Source organism: Gorilla gorilla, chromosome 9 (genome assembly GCF_029281585.2).
Source record: "Gorilla gorilla gorilla isolate KB3781 chromosome 9, NHGRI_mGorGor1-v2.1_pri, whole genome shotgun sequence".
Lineage (NCBI taxonomy): Eukaryota > Metazoa > Chordata > Mammalia > Primates > Hominidae > Gorilla > Gorilla gorilla.
The window spans coordinates 121,589,639-121,609,674 of NC_073233.2; the positions used below are offsets into that span (position 1 = coordinate 121,589,639).

Below are 20,036 nucleotides of genomic sequence, written 5' to 3' on the forward strand. Positions count from 1 at the left end.
GCTGCTATAAAGACACATGCACACGTATGTTTATTGCGGCACTATTCACAATAGCAAAGACCTGGAACCAACCCAAATGTCCATCAATGATAGACTGGATTAAGAAAATGTGGCACATATACACCATAGAATACTATGCAGCCATAAAAAATGATGAGTTCATGTCCTTTGTAGGGACATGGATGAAGCTGGAAACCATCATTCTCAGCAAACTATCACAAGGACAAAAAACCAAACACCACATGTTGTCACTCACAGGTGGGAATTGAACAATGAGAACACATGGACACAGGAAGGGGAACATCACACTCTGGGGCCTGTTGTGGGGTCGGGGGAGGGGGGAGGGATAGCATTAGGAGATATACCTAACGTTAAATGACGAGTTAATGGGTGCAGCACACCAACATGGCACATGTATACATATGTAACAAACCTGCAAGTTGTACATATGTACCCTAAAACTTAAAGTATAATAATAAAAAAAAAAAACACCACAGAAGGGATCAGTAGCTCATCCAAGGGCAAAGTAAAAGTTGACGCTGAAATTCCAGGCCTGTGCAACCTCAAAGGTCCTGCTCTTAACCCCTACTCTACTGCCCCTGTCAGCATCACGTCTCACCCCTGCCACAGAGATGTCACAGGCAAGCAATGTCTGGGGAATGATGAGTGTCCCAAGCAGTAAGAGTGCTTGCGTGCCCCATAACCCACCTTGCCTCCCCACTACCACCAGTGCCAAAGCCTGGCTCCCATGCCAGGTGTTGATGCTGTCCCTCCACGCTTCTCTCCTCCTAAAGACCTCCAATACACATACACATACACACACACACACACACACACAAGCACATCTTTATCAAACAGGCCCAATCCTGTTTCCTGTTCTTTCTGCTTCTTTCACTGATCTGTTCCCCACGGGGCGATCTCAGATCAGATCACTCACTGTTTCAGAGCCGTCAAGCTGACATAACAGAATCCTAGTATCTCAGAGTTTCTGTTTGGTGGTTAAGACCATCCTTCAGGGGCTTCCTCGGCCCCTAGGTACCTCTCTCAGCCCTAAGAGTGGTGTTCTAGGGGCAAACACTCAGATTACTCTTTTACTCTGACCTGAAGTCATCTCAAGGCATTCTCTTCCTCATCAGTAACTACAGAGTTGTTTTGTTTTGTTCTCTTTTGTTTCTAATAAGAGTGGCCCAGAGTGTGAGTACCCTGTGAGAGCCCAATAAAAGAGGTAGTTGGGGGTATGAGCTTTGGATTGGTTGGTTTGCATTTGAAAGGCACACTTGCAAGTGAGTCCTTTCTATATCCAGGAATTGACTAAGCCCTAGGAGGGGTAGTCCCTCCAGAATCAGCCAGGCCCCAGATGTCAAAACATCAAAAAATACAGAAAATAAAAAGACATGATGAAGTCAGTGCTGATTTATTTATCCATCTCCTCCTGCCTGCAGCACAGTGCCTGGCCATAGCAGATGGTTCAGTGGTTGCTCACAGAAAAGACTAAGAAGAGCAGCACAGAAAAACCAGTTATGTCTCGGGAGACACACAAGGGTCGGAGTGGGAGGTGTTGATCACACTGTTTTCCATCCCTGACAGGCAGCAGACAACAAGATTGGAGGGACAGGTAGCAGGAAGGGGAGTTCTGATGTAGGATGAAGGAAGTACTTTGAGAGAGAGGCAATCTCAGTAGGACCCCACCACGAGCAGGCAAGTGGGACAGCTGGAGATCAGGAGGGCTCCAGATGTCACAAGGGCTCCTCCTTATACCACTGAGCCCAGGTGAGCCACAGTCCTTCCCAGGGTCTACACAGACATCACCTCCTGCATTTGCCATCACTATCCCCTCCCCAGTCTAACTCTTGAAAGTCCTGAAATGCCTGTGACTCTGGCTGGAGCTGCCGTCCTCATCCCAGGTAATGGACTCATCACCTGCCCTCCCCTCTTGCCTGGTGCCTGGGCAGCTTCCATTGTTCTCTGGAGCTTGGCTGGCTGCCAGGCCTTAAATCCAAAAGTTACTTTCTTTCCTATGGTGGCACAAAAGGAAGTTTTGCCCCTTAGATGGATTTTTTTTCACCATTCTTCCCCACAATGACCAGACTCTGAAAGGAATAGCAAATGACTTTTTCCTCTTGGCAGAGTAGTGAGATCTTGATCAGTCCAAGCCCAGAATGTTTGTGGATCAACATTCACTCAGCAAACCTCGATGAATCGTGATGTGGGACGAAGAGGGTAAACTCACAGCATTTAACAAGGGTTATTCTACAATCAAATGCATGCTTGACAGTGGCAAAGTGCTTCCGCACATTTGCTTTTATCTTAGATCCATCACAGCTCTGCAAAGAGGTGAGGGAGTATATTATTCCTATTTTATCCATGTTGGAAACTGAAACTCAGAAAGGTCAAATAACTCGCCCAAAGGTCACGGCAAGAACTAAGAGCTTCTAACTCCCCTATGGAATATTCTGGTCTCATCCCTGCTGGGAGACACTGCTTCTAGACTTCAGGGCAAAGAGGGGGAGCTTCTTGTCTTCTGTTCAGGAGGCAGGAATAGTAGAAGAGCACAGATTTTGGAGCCAGAAAATGTAGACTTGAATCCGTTCCTACCCCTCACCAGCTGTGTGACCTTAAGTGTGTTACTTAATATCTCTGAGGCTCCATCTCCTCTTACGCAGAGAAGAACAGGCTACCCCCTCACAGGGATTTTGTAAAGACTCAGTGAATCAACTCTAATAACACACCTGGCTTAGTGCATGACACAAAGTAGCTGTGCAAAAAGTGCTGGTTCTCTCTGTTCTTCTGTGCTGGGGCAACAGTTTAGCCACATGCAAAGGGGCCACATACTCATTCTCAGAGTCCTGAGCTGGACAGGAGCCCCAGGGGCTGACAGTTTGAGGTTTGTGGGCTATGACTAAGGGGTGTGAGATTTTCCAGCATGAGGCTCACACAAAACCCCTAATGTGAGGTTGGGGGTGAGTACAGCATGCTGGCGCCTGAGCAGAAACCCTCAAGAGACACTTGGAAATCATGACTTAAGAACACTTGGGTGTGCAGTGGCATCAGAGGGGTCAAGGGAAGCATGCTGAACTTCACAGTGGCTCTCCCACGCACTTGGGCACATTCTTTGGGCCTCCCTGATTTTCCTTAATAAGTCCTTTCTGTCTTCACTCTCCAAGAACTCATCAAATCCTTTCTTGATGCTATTTTCATTCTGTGGTTCGAACATCAGAGTAAGGAGTGCCATAAAATTGTCCCCAGCAGGAGATTTCTTTCGTGAATCCTGAAATAAATTTTGTCCAGCTTTAAGGAGTGGTGGCCACTCCGAGACTCAGCAAACATGTCAGCTTCGACCCTGACCGTGACTTGATTTTACAGCATGTTGCTCCTGCCAATCAGTGCGTCCCTGATGGACATGTCTTCATTTATTCAGTCAGCTTGGCTTAGTGTTCATTCTTGAGAAAATCCAGCCTGGTCCCTTAGGACCTTCCATTAATAGACTGGTTTTGTTGCAGTCGCTACCCCGACCCCGCTGTTTCCTCTCAGTTTAATTGCTTTGCCAATTCACTTTCACTCCAGCCTTCTCTTACACTTTTCAGCCTCCTGTCACAATGGAGGCTTAAATGGGCCAGCTTCTCTTTACTTGGAAGGACGAATGCCAGATAAGGGTGGGTTTGAGAAGGATTCAGGGGCCAGGACCACACCTTACCCAGAGCCTGAGCATTACCCTTGCTGTTCTGGTCTGTTCCATCCTTTTTGTACCTTAGATCCTGCAATTAAAAGAGAAAGCAGAGACTGCCTAGCTCACAGACCCCGAGGATAATTTACTGACTTCATGGCACCTGAGAGTGTCATGAATGCCTGGCTCAAGCCCAGCTCCAGAGAGTACATTTCAAAAAATGTCAAATAGATGTAAAGTACCCCCTCCCCACTAGTATTGCATATTGCATGATTTCACTGAAACCCCATCCTGAACATCGCCATAAGAACATCATCATAGAACCCACATTCTCTGACTAGCACTGGGGGAATGATTAGGGACAATTAAAGCACAAATGCGTGTTCATTCCCAATTAAAAGAGATTTGACTTCAAAGGTCCAATACGAATTCTTTCCTTAAAGAAGCACACTAGAGCATGGTAATTAGAGATTCGGGTTCTAGTGCCAAACTACTGGATTCAAATCCAAGCTCTGCCACTTGCTAGCTGTGTGACTTGGGCAAGATGTTTAACCTCTTCTGTGCCTCAATTTCCTCATTTGTAAAATAGAAATAATAATAGCAATCAACTTGTAGGGATGCTGTGAAGAATAAAAGTGTCGGTACATATAAAGCGCATAAAACAGCACCCAGCAGATAGCAAGTGCTCAGTAAAAGGAGCACTCGCCAGTCTCCTCTTGATGGACTTTTATACTGCATGGAGCTCCCTGGGAGTACACAGACAGGAGTTTCCAGATGGATGTGGGGTCTTTCAAAATCCTGACATCAGCAACATTTTGTGTGAGTTCCCCAATGTCCACAGTCATGGTTCAGACAATGACCAAGATTACGCACATTTCACACACTGTCTATAAGAAAGATGAGCCCAGTGTAGTCATCCCACCCCCGCTTTCCAATATTTTTGAGAGAAGCTCCTCAACTGCCACAGTAAAGAAGTCTTTATCAATGCAACCCCAACAGTCCAGCGTCAGCCATGGTGAAGGCCAATTGTGGTCTCCCAGTGAATGACGGACACAAATAAGTCACAAAATACCCTTCACTCTCAAGGTAGGAATAATTTCATATATCTTCAGTTCTCATATATGGCTAGGGGGGTTCTCAAACATTTTATTTAAATCTCATTTAAAATTTATTTTAACCATCTAAACAAACCATAATGACAATGTGGTATATACCCAATTTTCATACATAGAGGCCACCAGCCCATTAGCTTAGGATGCCAAATTAACTTATTTTTATGCAGGCCTCTGAATGAAGTTTTATCGTTTTAATTAAAAATTACCCCGAGACTAAAAGTCAAGCTGTGAAAAGGCTATTGCTGTTTGCAACTACTCAACTGTATAAATCGGGATTTCTTGGTGCTATGCAACCCAAACCAAAACCTAGAGAGAAACTGGTTGCCAAGACTGATACAACTCTGTAATTTGATGCATAGGCCCTGATTTCAATTTCCTGTGCTCATCAAAACAACATCATTCACATCGATACAGAGTAGGTATCACCAATTACAAAATATATGCATGCTCATAAAATACTGCTCTCATCTCTTATGTGTTTAAGGGTTCCAAATAAATATTTTATTATTGAAAGAAGTCTGAAATCCCACTATAATTGTTATAATGTATGCCAGTGTCCCTCAAAACCCTCCTCCACGCCTCTCCCAGAGCAATGCAATCTCTCCATTATACGCCTATGATTGTGACTCTCTCCTACTTGAAAACTTTCAGCGGCTCCTCCCATTCCCCATAAGACAAAGTGAGGACTCCTCGGCTTGGCAGACAAGGGCATAGCAATCTCATTCCCACACACTGTTCACTGGCATCTCTTGTTCCCTGGCATCAGTCCCTGCTCCAGCTGCACAGAACTACTTGGTATTTCCTAGGAAATGTCAGGTATTTTCATGCTATTCCCTTGGCCCCAAATGCCCTTATCTCTCTCCCGCTCCCAGCCACCTCCCCTCACTCCAACTCAGTTCTGAAATTCATCCGTCAGGACCCAACTCAAGCAGCATCTCCTTAAGCAGCCCATGGCTCATTGGTGCCCCTGTAGTGCCTTATGCCTGGCTCTATAGTGAAATCATCAGCGTGCATCTCCACGTTCCCCACCTGATTGAGAGCTTCTGCTGATGTAGTGATGTATTTGTCTTTATATTCTGGCACACACAGGTGTTTAATAACGTAGAAGGAAGAGAGGGAGGAGAAAGAGGGAAGAGGACAGAAGGGGAGGAAGTGACAGCCAAGCCTCTCATGCCATGCCTGCCCACCTCCCAGGATCACAGAAATAGCCCTTCCAGATTAAGCTGTGTTCCTGGACTACCTGCATGACTACTCTTTTCCCTGCTCTTTCAAGATAATAATACCTTTGATTCCATTTCAGCGTGGTGACACTGAATAACGTTTGTGAAGCAGCATTACTCCTATTACAGAGATGAGGTAACTGAGACCAGAGACATAAGGTGATGGGCCAGAATTCTGCCAAGGACCTGGTCTAATTCCTCTAAGGGCCCAGTTTACCATCACTGTGTGTTCAGTTCATATGCATGTGTGTGTAAGTATGCACACTTTAGTGGGGCACTGTGGTGGGAGGGACATGGCTTAGTCTTTTCTATTAAAGAGATGATTCAGCCAAAGCTACCATTTCGTGAATTAGAAGCAGCATTTTGCCTTGGGCTTTTTATTCTGTGCAAATAGGTTGGTATGGAAACCATGCTTCTGAGGTTGCAATCAAAACACCATTTACCTCTATTGGTGTTCTTAAAATGCTACATGCTGATAGTAGATGAGAAATTTTTACATTTACCACATCAATTCTTTCTTGTCAACAAGCATCTATCTATAAATGGTTGTAAAGTAATTGTAGCAAACTCTTTCAAAATATTCCATATTTGTGCTCTAACAGCAAACAATAAATATAGCTACCTTTCAGCATCTGTCTCCAACTAGATGGTAAGCTCCGTGAAGGTAGTGATATTTCATTCATCTCTGGGTGCTCAAGGATTAGATAGGGAATGGCACCAAGGAGACATTCAGTAAATGGGGTTTGATTGGATAAACAAGACAACTGGCAGATTTGCCAACACAGGTTAACCACAACCTTTTACACTGTCCTAGCCCTACACAACCTTCAAAGCCTTCTTGCTACTTTACTTGGTCTTCCCACCTTTTCCGCAAGTTAAACAGGCGACATATTATTAGTTCCACTATGCAAAGGAGAAAATAGAAACTCAGCAAAGTCCAGTGACTTAGCTGGGCTGGTCAACAAGCACCGGAATCCAGGTTAGAACCCAGACTTGCCAGTTCATGGGCCAACACCCTCCCCTCCTCCTCACGCAGCCTCCCGCCCTGCCCCACTCCACCGAATGCCTCCACACATTGAACAGCCAGTACCTGCTCAACAGGCTCCAGAACACCCGCAACTGACTCCCATACCTTCTCCGCTGTTTCATGAGCATCCTCTATGTGATTTAGTTTAATGCAGACCTCTCCAAAATGCATCTGGACTCACAGCCCAGCTCCTCTTCCACAGCTTTTCCTTGACCCTGCACATCCCTTTTTTCCTAATTAGCTTTGGCTTACGTTAGTTTTCACTGAAGTCTGCCCTGCGAGAGTTCTGGAGTACGGTGTATTTGTACACTAGAGGTTTTTTTTGGTGTTTATCGACGTTAATTTCTAGGAGGCTATGTGAGTGGGGATGATAATGAATCACTCTGGGTACTTTTCCACAGAGAATGAGCCCAGGGACCACCATGGGGGCTGGGCTGATGCGGACGTGGAGCTCCCTGAAATGTAATCAGGGGATGCTTTACAGTGCTTTAGGGAAGTGGGGACTCACAGGAGAGAGGTCTATTTCTGTCATCTTGCCTTTTTGTCTCACTCCAACGGTTAGGAGTAACCATCAATACCCATGGAGACCAGATGGGAGAAGCCCTTCCTGCTCCGGGCTGCTCACTTTAGAGTACCTGCCCCCTGCAGGGCCAAGACCAGAGTGAGGCAGGAGCCAGCCTGCCTTTGTATGACCCTGAGAGTGATGCCTCCTTCAATTTTGCACTGAGGCACGTCACCTGCCTTGCCCTAGTCCCAGCCCTGCTGTCCTGGCCCTTCTTTGACCAGACCCACGGTAAGGGGAGAATTTGCAATGTTGACGTCCTGTGCCTACCCAGACCTGCGTCTCTCTCTCTAGATCCTGAAATTCCCAAGATCCCTGAGCCCGCTTCCAGAGGCTGCACAGGTACCCCTGCTGAGCATACCCCTAAGCAGGATGGAGTGTCTGCACGGCTGTGCAGACAGCCCTTAGCTGAGGGCGTGGGAAGAAAAGGTGGCCAGAAGCCTACTCTCTTCATCAACCAAGCTCCAGGACAGAATCCAAAAATTCAAGGATTCAAAATTTGGATCTGACCTTCCATATTTTTATATGGTCTATTTTTTATGGTAGGAAGATAGAACATTTTTAGTTTAACAATGTGTTAGGGTGACGTATTACTCTGAACTATTTAGACATGTGGTATATGGGCCTCTATCCACACTCTTGTCTGGACCCCATAAATGTGAGCCTGGAGGAGTCTTGAGAGAGGATGACCTAAACTTCAGAAGACTCTGTGGAGAAATGACCCCTACACACACACCTACTACTATAGGTCTCTATTTCTTGTATAGGACCATTGCAATTAATTCTTTGCTGGATTTATGATCCTGCCTGCCAGGTAAAGTGTCCAGGTGGTATGTAAGCATGTGTATGAGGGGATAGGCTTAACATGGTCACTCACGAAGGATGAGCCATTTTTGCTGAGGATGAAGCATGGTCATTTGCAAGAGAATTTCCCTGACATTGTCCATTGAAGGAGGCAGCTAAACATGGTGGGGCCCTGCACATGGAAAGTGGCTAGAATCAGATCTGTCACTCTCACAATTAGGGGAGCAGCTCTGCAGAGTCTCACCTCAGCGTCCTTACACTTCCTCCCTTCAGTCAAGCACAGTGACACATCTATAATCCCAGCACATTGGGAGGCCGAGGCAAGCGGATCATTTTAGGTCAGAAGTTCGAGTCCCTCCCCTTCTCCGCTTCCTTCAGGCCCTTCAAGCTTCCCACAAAATCAACATACACGCGTGCACATGGATCCTGTGATCTCTCAGAGCATCCCAAGCCCCCCAGGCTTTCCACTCTCCTGCTACCTTCCACCACCAGTTTTGACCCATTAGGATTGACATCATGCAAATTGAGGCCCATCTTTTGGTGGCCCCAGGGACAGTACAATGTCACCAAAACATGGGCTGTACAGCCTTAGACACACATGCAGGGGTAACATACCTGCAAGGTCATCTTCAGCTGCAAGGTTCCAAGTCTCAGCCACCACCCAGGCCCACCCAGGCAGGCTAGGCCGTGATGAAAGTTATTTCTGGATTGCGCCCATTATCAGGAGCAGGAGTGACAGACGAGCTCAGCTGGAGCCCTTTCTTCTGGGATCCTCACTGGTAACACACCCTGTCAGGCCCACCACATGCCGCTGGGTTTGGAGATTCTTGGACCCCAGCTGCCTGCCGATGGTTCTGCTAGCCCAAAACTTTGTTCACTGTCCCACCTCATGTGGGAAAAGGCTGGTGGCTGGTGGGGACACTCTGGCCCCAGATGGTTGGGGAGGAGTTGGTCTAAATCCACTCCTCCCAGCCTCACCTTCACCCTCCACCGCCCACCTGGGTCCCTCCAGAAAACCTTGCAAGGTCTGACTTTCTGCCTGGGCCTCAGCAGTCCTCTCAACTGTTCCAGCCCCCTCCTTGATCCACTATACAAATACAGGCTCACTGCCAAGAAGTGGAACAATAAATCTTCCCTCATTCTTTTATTCATGTCCTCACCTCTGCAGGGAGTGCTGAGGAAAAACAAAACCCACAAAATCCCTGTGGGCTCTGGCAGTCTGGCAGTCTCTTCTTTGCTCCTCTCTGATGATCTTTGGAAGGCAGAGGCCAGGAGAAGCCCATCCAGCTCCCGTAGGGGCGGCAGGCCCTTCTCTTCCTCCTCCTGAGTGGGCTCAACCACTCGAAGCCAGCACCTGTAACATGCTGAGTCCGCACCGGGCTCTGGGAACCAGAAATCAGAGTGACCTGGGGAAACTGGGACATCGATATGCATGGCTTACCGGAGTAACACTGCACCTGACTCATCTTCCTAGCCTCCCGCAAATTGCCAGAGAAGTTCTGGGCCTGGGAGGGCCAGGCTGTTTGCGCAAAACATTAGGTAAGGTGAGGGAGGGCTGCCCTGGCTGCAGGCTCAGAAGCTACCACAGGGAAGTGGCAACCAGGGCAGCTGCAGGCCCTGAGGAAGGAGGGGCTCTCTCCTTAAGGGCCTCGAGGGCAAGGCAGCATCTGCTGGTGTCACAGCCTTTGCAAAACAGTTCAGACCTTGAGAATTCCCAGGACCTTCCTCCTCCAACTCTGTGCACCAGGGAGTGCTTCCATTAAGCTCAAACTGAGGAAGGATAGTAGGATTCAGGGGTGCACTGAATTTTGCAGAACTCCACTTATACAGAAGACATGCATTAGACTTAGGGTGAGCCACTGTCCTAGTTTGTTCAGGACTGAAAAGTTTCCCAGGACATAAGCTTTTCAGTGCTAAAACCAGGACAGTCCTGGGCCAACTTGAAAGATGGGTCACCCTAACAGAGGGGCTGTGGGAAAACCGATCCTCCCTCCCTGAGCCTGGCATGTGGCTGGGTCCAGAGCAGGGTTTGGATCCCAGATGTTTTCTAGCGGTTCTGCTAACCCACAATTTTCCTCACTATTCTAGGCATGAAGAAAGGCTGGAGGAAGGAGTGGGTCCTCATGGCCAGCTTAGGAGCTGTCAAGGAAAACAGAAAGAACGAAAGCGTTCACGGTCTTTGTGGTAGAGAGGAAATTCCTTTGGCTGCCTTTGTGGAGCTGGGGCCCATGAGGCTTCAGACAGAGCCTGGGGTATCAGAAAGTGAGCTGGAGAGCACCTAAAAAACTGCCAGATTGAGGGGCTCAACCTTTCCTTGAATCCTTGCCCAGGGTACAAATTCTAGGTACAGCAACATGGCGAAAGCTGCCTTCCAAGTCTTTTGCCCAGTTTCTATTGCTCCCATGGACCCAGAGGGCTCCCAGGGACGGCAGCCTTGCAGTGCTGTGAAGCTATAGCAAGCTGACTTCTGTAGATCTGTCCCAGGGAACAGGCTGCTCCTAAAGGTTATCCAAACTGGAAGTGGTGGGCAGACATCTCAAGAGGCAAAAGAAGTTTGAGTTAAAGCTGGTCTGACAAGGCAGATCCCATGGAGATCATCTTGCCCAGACTTCTAAGTTGACAGATGAGAGACCAAAATCCAAGGAGACTGAGTCACCTGCTCGAGCAGCACATTCCCACGTGGGACGTGATGGGACTCTGCATCTAGAACCATTGTTTCCTACTATCAGATGTCACAGCCAGAGGTTCCTTGGAAGGGAGAAAGCTCCGAGATGATGCCAGCCTTTTGCAAGTCTCTGCCTTCCTGGAGCCCACATGCTGTTCCGGGAGACGCTAAGTAGCAAGGACTCTGTGCCTCTGCAGCCACTATTTCTCTCTCCATTCTGTTTGATTCCCCAGCTTGGTTCCCTCCAGCACCACCTCCAGGTGAAAGCCTCCACAGATCCCCCTGGAGTGCTCCACCCTGGGGAGACTCCAAGCAGGCTGGCCTGCTTGGCCTCTCTCTTTCCCAGCCTTGAATGTATGAGAGAGACCAGCCTCAGCCCTCAGGAGTAGGAAGCTGCTGCCTACCTACTTCCTTACGAACCTGCCTAGAGGTGGAGGGATTTAACACACAGTTGAAAAAGTCATTAACAACACCTGGCTCTGATTAGTTTAGTAGGAAACAGTCCTGAGGGTGGGGCACACCCTGAGTGTTCACTGCAGCATGTCTGCTAGGGAGGTAGAGACGGGGCTCAGGCCCAGGATGCTGGACTGGAAAGTGGGGGCAGGTGAAGGTAGGTGTTCCTTTGAGTAGCTGTGGAGCAGCAAGAGGGTCCTGAGAGCATGGCCAGGAGACGGCAGAGGAGAGAGGAGAGAAGAAGCATCAGAGGGACTTGGGAAAACATCTGACAGCTACCAAACCAGCTCTAAGCATTTATAGCATTTCCAGTTTTGTCCTATTGTGGGTGAGCCAAGCACCTCCAAAAAGAAAATATAAGAAAGAGCCTGAGAAATGTTCCTGAGGAATGGCAGGGCCGCCCCTTGTTCCCAGAAACCCTTTTAGGAAAAGCACGACTCCACAGAAGGTGTCAGGAGGGGAGAACCTGAATCTGATGCTAGAGGGATGCTGAACCCTCTAGCATCCTTGAGACCCCACAAGCACACAGAAGAAGAGGGAAGGGATCTGCACCCATCATGGCAGCCAGGAATGACCCTCTTGGAACATCTCAGGAGGCTCGAAAGCTCTGCCCAAGCAGGTGGGATGCTGAATCCTACCGGAGGAAGGCAGAGGTTTCCCACATACAGAATTGCTCTGACTTCTGTAACAACAGGCTCTTGGAACTCCCTGAGCAATTACTACCTCCCCACTCAGCTCTATGCCTGGCTGGCTACTAGTAATTTATTGCAAATAAGTCTCATTTCTCCAATAAGACAGTCGGTTTTTCTACCTCTGAATTACCTACAGAGCTTAAGATAGCTGGGAACCCAGCTGGTCCTCATTAAGGCCCTTCTGAACCCGAATCTTCCCAACCTTCCAGGCCCCACCTCCACCCCTTCATTCCAAGAGCAGGCTCAGGGCAACAGAGCTGGCCAGGCCACTCACTTCCCTTCCCTTTCCAAAGAGCTGGACTGGCAGATGCTAACAAGGAAAGTGAGAGATTCTGCATCTGCAGATCTGACTGGTAGCCTGGCCAAAGAGAACAGGAACTTCTGTATAGGTAAGCAAGGAATCTTTATTAGCAAATTCTCTAACTAGGGTACCCTTTATAGCTCTCCTATAGGAGATATTCATTTGTAAATTTTAGTCAAGATCGTGAATCTCAGGGAGAACTGGAAATTTCTAAGAATATTGTTGAGAAGGGTCTTTGGCAGGAGCCTCTTAAATTCCTGGGTTTTGGTTTCTTCATCTTTAAAAAAGTAGGTGTGGGAGGCCGGGTGTGGTGGCTCACGGCTGTAATCCCAGCACTTTGGGAGACCAAGGCAGGTGGATCACTTGAGGCCAGGAGTTCGAGACCAGCCTGGCCAACATGGCGAAACCCCATCTCTACTAAAAAAAAAAAAAAAAAAAAAAGTACAAAAAAAATTAGCCAGGCTTGGTGGTGCACACCTGTAGTCCCAGCCACTCAGGAGGCTGAGGCATGAGAATCGCTTGAACCTGGGAGGCGGAAGTTGCAGTGAACCAAGATCATGCCACTGCACTCTAGCCTGGGTGACAGAGTAAGATTGTCTCAAAAAAAAAAAAAAAAAAAGGTAGGTGTGCCAAGGCATTACTATAAGCAGGTGACTTACACCAGGTGACCTGAGCAAGTACCTTCCAATTCTATTCTTCTGTGCAATACTGGACCATCTCATTCATTGATGTGCATGACAGTAATGTGGATTTAGAGTAAAAAGACCCACGGTTGACATCCTGGCTCTGGTGCTTACCAGCTGGGTGGTCGTGGGGGAGTCACTTAATCTCTCTGAATTAATTTTCTTATCTGGAAAATGAGGACAATAATAATAACATCTGCACCACATAGATTTGTGAGCTCCCACATATGGGCATGTTTTCTAAACTGTAAAACACTATTCAAATGTTACTGAGTATTGAAAGACCTTGATGGCTGTAATTTTTTTAAACTTCCCTTTAAATATGCAAATGATTATGATTGACATCAGAAACACAAAAAAGATCACAGCTGCTGGATTTGCTGTTAACTTGTCCCTGCCCAGGGGGATCCACTATCCCATCAGTGCCTCCTGAGGCAGGGACTTAAGGGAGCTGGGCAGTAAATGTTGATCTCAGGGTAGAGGCTGAAGGTCTGACCTCCAGGGACACAGGGCGAGGCTATTTTGCCATTCAGCAGAACTTCTCCCACGTTGCTTCTACAATTTGACAGCAGACTCCCAGCAACTACTTCCCTGGTTAATAAACTGGCAGTAAATTGAAACCTTCATTTTCTAGTGCACTTCATGTAAAGGGAGCAGACCCTCTAGAAAAGAGTAATCATTTGTACAACTCCTCAAAAAATATGCTGATAAACTCACAAAGTTCTGTTATTGCTAAACACTAGTTGCATTTCCTTGGGTAAGCACCATAAAAAATTCACTGCAGTTTTTAGAAACAAGATGCCAATTACATTTTAACTGCTAGAGAGGAGAGAGTTGGGGAGAGGCTTACCCAAGGAAATGCTAACTGGGCATAAAACTCAAAAAGAGAGGCCAAGTCAAAGCCCCAGTTCCAAAACAAGAGCTAAGAAGGAGAGATGGGTTGGGTCTAGGTGCGGTGGCTCACACCTGTAATACCAGCACTTTGGGAGGGCGAGGCAGGTGGATCACCTGAGCTCGGGAGTTCGAGACCAGCCTGGCCAATGTGGTGAAATCCCATCCGTACTAAAAATACAAAAAACTAACTAGGCATGGTGGTTGTAGTGCGCCTGTAATCCCTGCTGCTCGGGAGGCTGAGGCAGGAGAATTGCCTGAACCCGGGAGGCAGAGGTTGCAGTGAGCCAAGATGGCACCACTGCACTCCGGCCTGAGTGACAGAGCAAGACTTCGTCTCAAAAAAAAAAAAAAAAGGAGAGAGAAGGAGAGATGGGCCTTGCAGGGAAACCAGACCTTCCCAAGAGAGCATTGACTTAAGTGGTTCTCAGACTCAAGATCTCAGAGCACCTGGATGGCTAAGGCTTTTCATTGCAGATTATGACATGTAGATTTTTTTTTTTTTTTTTTGAGACGGAGTCTCGCGCTGTCACCCAGGCTGGAGTGCAGCTCGGCTCACTGCCAGCTCTGCCTCCCAGGTTCACGCCATTCTCCTGCCTCAGCCTCCCGAGTAGCTGGGACTACAAGGCGCCCGCCACCATGCCTGGCTAATTTTTTGTATTTTTAGTACAGATGGGGTTTCACTGTGTTAGCCAGGATGGTCTCAATCTCCTGACCTCGTGATCTGCCGGCCTCGGCCTCCCAAAGTGCTGGGATTACAGGGGTGAGCCACCGCGCCCGGCCAACATATAGATTTAACAAATTTAAAGAATTAAACAAACCCCATTTCTACAAAAGATACAAAGAAGAATTAGCTGTGTGTGGTGGCATGCACCTGTAGTCCCAGCTACCAGAGAGGTTGAGGTGGCAGGCACTGAGCCCACAACATCGAGGCTGCAGTGAGCAGAGATGGTACCACTGCACTCCAGCCTGGGCAAAACAAATAAGCACAAACCAAAATTTCTCAAGTAGATGAACAGGAGTCAGCACCAAAGCTTCAATATGTATAGAAGATAGAAGGAAAATTGTAATTCTACCCTGTAATATGTGTTTGTGTCTGTCTGTCTGTCTGTCTTTGTGCGAGTGAGAGAGAGGAGACAGAGAAAACTGGACCAAGACCATATATCACTTTAATAACAGAACTCCTTGGACCAGTTCACAGAACTGTCATTTAAAACCAATGTCCTAGACCAACTCCAACCTTCTTGTTTTCCAGTGTACCCACCCCACACAGGGCCAGCCACAGCCAGGTGAGAACAGGAAGGGGAGTGGAGAGGGAGAGTGGAGAGGGTCCTGACTCCCGTAGGCTTCATCTGGGCTGGCCCAGCCTTGACCCCATCTGCCCAGGAGCCTCTCAGCCATGGAGTCCTCTAGGGAGGCACTTAGCCCACCTAGAGCACAGGAAAAAGGCGGGACGGGGGGCACCTCCCAGCACCCTCCCAAAAGACTCACACAGGGGCAGGGAGGGGAGAGGGCAGGAGGGCAGGCTTCCTGCTGCTTCCAGCAGCCTCTTCATCTCCAGCTCCTACCTCTCTCCTCCCCCTCATCCCTCAGCAACCACAGCATGCCCAACCAAGTCCCAGCCTCTCTTCTGTCATTGAGTCTCTAGTGAGAAAGAGGACTCTGAAATCAGGGCGCAAGAGGAGAGACCTGTTGGCTGGGTGGCTGGCCGGTGGGTAGTGACTGTTCCTCGCACACAGTAGTAGGAGGTCCATGCGTTCTGCGTCGGAGGCTACTGCCTCTCCTCCATTAGTGGAGCTGCTGGAGGCCCCAGGAAGCATGAGGCAGTGGTGTGCAGTGAGACTGGAGGAAACAGCAGGACTCAGAGGAGGGAGTCCTAGACCAAAAGGGAAAGGAACTGATTCACAGCATGGCTCTATACTAGCCAAGCGACTTTTATTTTAGTAAATCACTTAACCATGCAGGGCCTTGATTTTCACTTCTATCAAATGGGGCTAAAAATATCTGCTGCTCAAGATTTTTTGTAAGATTTCTTTGAGAAGATCAATACATACATTCCCTGTAAACTCCGAATGTATTATCTACCAACCCCCACCCCTGCCCAACCTTAGAGGAAGATGCTTTTCATGATCATGCCCTAAATTTGTAAAACACTTTATGTAAATAATGTTTTTGTTTTGTTTTGTTTTCGAGACAGAGTCCTGCTCTGTCGCCCAGCCTGGAGTGCAGTGGCATGATCTCAGCTCACTGGAACCTCCACCTCCCAGGTTTAAGCGATCCTCCTGCCTCAACCTCCCAAGTAGCTGGGTGCGTGCCACCATGTCCAGCTCCAGCTAATTTTTGTATTTTTAGTATAGACGGGGTTTCACCACGTTGGCCAGGCTGATATCGAACTCCTGACCTCGTGATCCGCCCACCTTGGCCGCCCAAAGTGCTAGGATTACAGGCGTGAGCCACCCCACCCGACCAGTAATGTGTTTTTATACACATTATCTCACTTGGCCTTCCCATTGAACAGATGAAGGAGAGTGGCTTGCCCGGAGTCACACAATTTACGTAGGTGCAGAACCCGAACTGCTAAATGCTGAGCTCTCTCCACAGTGCAGGGAATGTGGCCACTAGTAACTGCCTTAGAGACCAGGGATGAATGATGGTAACAGATATACACATAAATAACACGATAGGCCGGGCACAGTGGTGCATGCCTGTAATCCCAGCACTTTGGGAGGCCAAGGCTGGTGGATCACCTGAGCTCAGGAGTTCAAGACCAGCCTGACCAACATGGTGAAACCCATCTCTACTAAATACAAAAAGTTAGCCAGGCATGGTGGCGCATGCCTGTAATCCCAGCTACTTGGGAGGCTGAGGCAGGAAAATCGCTTGAACCCGGGAGATAGAGGTTGCAGTGAGCTGAGATTGCACCATTGTGCTCCTGCCTGGGCAACAAGAGCAAAACTCCATCTCAAAAAAAAAACAAAAAACACTGCATATCACTCACTCTAAGCCTAGCACTGTGCTAGGCATTGTACGGGTCTTATTTAATAGCATATAACAATAGCATATAAGTAGCCATCATGGTTATTATCAGGAAATTAAGGTTTAACAAAGTTAGAAATTTGCCAAAGGTCGACACAGGAAATGGTAGATCTGGGATACAAACTCAGGCATACTCTTACCCAGTTCATCCTTAAATTGATAGAAATCCAATGGATTCAATGTTTAAGCTTCACTTCTTCCTCCACTCACTCTGGGGAATATGTCCTAGCCCCCTCCCCAGTCCCCAGCAGGGCCCGGGCCTAAGGGGTAAGGTTCCTTGCATTCGAGGGCAGGTCCTTTAGAAATCTCCCTGCCCTACTCCTGCCCCCACACTCACCTGAGCAGTGTCATGGATCCAGTCCAGAAACTCAGATACCTTGGCGTAGACACCTGGGTGATTGGGCTCTGCGCAGCCACGCCCCCAGCTGACCACCCCCACCAGGCGCCATGTGTCCCCATCTGGGCACACTAGGGGGCCCCCGCTATCTCCCTAAGGGATCCAGGCATGGAGACACAGAGAAACAGCCAGTTAGTTCTTCCTGATGGAGAGCACCAGACCACTATGGCAAGTGGAATCTCCTTACTGGGCCCTGCCTGCTTCTAGCTGAGATACCTGCTGGCCTCACCCCTCCTTAAACCCTTAGCATGAGCTCCAGACTTGCCTAGGTGCCCCTCCTTCTAGAGAGGCTGTCTCACAGCACCGACAAGCTCAGACCAGGGCAGGGGGCCAAGTCACAGCAGGCCCCCTGCCCTCCCACCCCCACCTCCACTCCCACCCTCACCCCAGCCACCACAGGCCACACCTGGCATGCATCAGCCCTTCCGTCCAGGTAGCCAGCACAAAGCATGCGGGGGGTGAGGGCTCCGCTGTACACGCAAGAGCTGTTGCAGAGCTGAGTGCTGAGCAGGGGCACCACCGTGTCCTGGAGCATATCCGAGCTGTAAGCTATGAGAGACACCGAGAAAAACTGCAGGGCACAAAGCAAGGCCCAGGCAGGCAGAGCAGCAAGAGGGGAGGTAATTCGAAGTCCCAGAGACAGGGAGACCCAAAGAGGCGAGCCCAGGGTGGGAGCTGTGGATGCTGAGCAAGGAAGCAGTAGGCTATCAGACTTGGGGGCTGGGAGTGGGAAGAGCAGGAGGACTCACACATACACCAAATGTGAGACCATGGCGCTCCTGGGACAAGGGGAGGGGGAGTAAAAGGGTCTGGGTTTAGGGAAAACTTGCAGTAGATGTTCTCCCCAGAAAGGCCCAAGCAGGGGAGACTGGAGCCCCTAGGCCTGGCCAAGGGTGATGCCAGGGAAAAACAGGGCTGGCACTGTCATGTGGCCGGGGGATGTGGCCTTGCCTCACCCTGGGGAAGAATGCCTCCCCCGCCCGCCCCTGCACCGAGGGCCCAAGGAGCTGACTCACTATGGCTAGGGTGGGTGTGGCCCCAGCCAGACACCCAGCACCGCGAGCCCTTCGGAAAATGCTGCTCCTTGGCCGGCAGGCACACAGCGCCCACAGTGTCTGTAGAGAGGCACATGGTCCTGATCCCCAGTGAGGCTTGGCTTCCCCCACTGCAGAGCCTGGGCGAAGGACCCAGGACTGGCAAGTCCTCCTCACCCCCCTTCTCAAACAGTCCTGGCTCCTGGGTTCCACCAGCCAGGCCTCCTAGATGGCTATGCAAGTGGGGCACTGTCCCATCTTTGGGGTCCCCTGTCACAGAGGACAGCATGCAAACTGCAGTGTGCATGGCGCCCTCTGTGGGTGGACAGGACCCATGCTGCCCCCTCCCCACACCTGGGGATGGAGTGGGGGTGAAAATTCTTTCAGGCCATGGGTACCCACTTCTAATGAGGACAGTGTTTCCAAAAACGTGACATATCCCATGGGTGCAGCCATGCATGATTTTAGGTAGTACATAGGCACACCACTGAGTAAAGCGTTCACTTGGGGAGAATGCCATGTCCTTTTCAATTCTCTTTCAGTCCCTCTAACCGCATCACAGAGAAAGACTTCATTTGGTGCTGGTCTGTGCCTTTCTTACTGCCTGCCATCCTCCCACCAAACAGGAGACAGCAAGCCCAGGTGCAACAACTTCTGCAGCGGACTCAGCTACCTAGAACTTCCACACTGATTTCTTTTCATGCTACATATTTTTGTGGTTAGTATCTATTTATTATAAGTAACATAGGTTCTCTAGTTAGGTAAGTAATATAGGTTCTCTAACTAGAGATACTAATTATTATCTATTTACTATACCTATTTTGTATATTTAAATAGTAAATACGCTATTTACTTACTATACTATATAGTAAATATACTATTTATTATAATTAAATAAGTATATTTAAAAGAGAAATACTACTACAGTAGATACCCATGTAGTATCTACTACTTAGATACTAATATAGTAGTATTTTTCTTTTAAATATACTTATTTCGGTCAACTAAGAAAGTTTTCTTTTCTTTTTTTTCTTTTTTTTTTGAGACGGAGTCTTGCTTTGTCACCCAGGCTGGAGTGCAGTGGCATGATCTCAGCTCACTGCAATCTCTGCCTCCCAGGTTCAAGTGATCCTCCTGCCTCAGCCTCCCGAGTAGCTGGGACTACAGGCATGAGCTACCACACCCAGCTCATTTTTGTATTTTTAGTAGAGACGGGGTTTCACCATGTTGGCCAGGCTGGACTTGAACTCCTGACCTCAAGTGATCTGCCCACCTCACCCTCCCAAAGTGCTGGGATTACAGGCGTGAGCCGCCACGCCCAGCCTTAGAAATATTATCTGTTGAACAATAGTTCACGTATGTGATACAATTTGTGAAATGTGTATGGCAATGACTGTTATTTGGGAAACTTAAGGCTACAGGTGATGACGGGAGGAAGGGGTGTTAAGTATATGTGAATGTATATGTGTGTGTACAGTGTGCATGTTTGTGT

General features: G+C 48.5%; 1 protein-coding gene across 4 annotated transcripts in view; it reads right to left on the reverse strand.

Annotated features, from left to right (window-relative positions):
* Positions 1–15,224: 15,224 nt before the first annotated feature.
* Positions 15,225–20,036, reverse strand: part of TMPRSS5 (transmembrane serine protease 5) — a 35,222-nt gene continuing 30,410 nt past the window's right edge. For 3 of the 4 annotated variants that reach the window (XM_055356240.2, XM_031016452.3, XM_055356241.2), the window contains 4 exons: positions 18,527–18,625; positions 17,917–18,059; positions 17,451–17,603; positions 15,225–15,953 (listed from right to left, as the gene is read on the reverse strand). In XM_055356240.2, coding sequence (XP_055212215.2) covers positions 15,939–15,953; positions 17,451–17,603; positions 17,917–18,059; positions 18,527–18,625 — 410 coding nt within the window. In that variant the 3' untranslated portion in view covers positions 15,225–15,938. The remainder of the gene's footprint in view (positions 15,954–17,450; positions 17,604–17,916; positions 18,060–18,526; positions 18,626–20,036) is intronic. The other variant, XM_055356242.2, reaches the window with a different exon arrangement.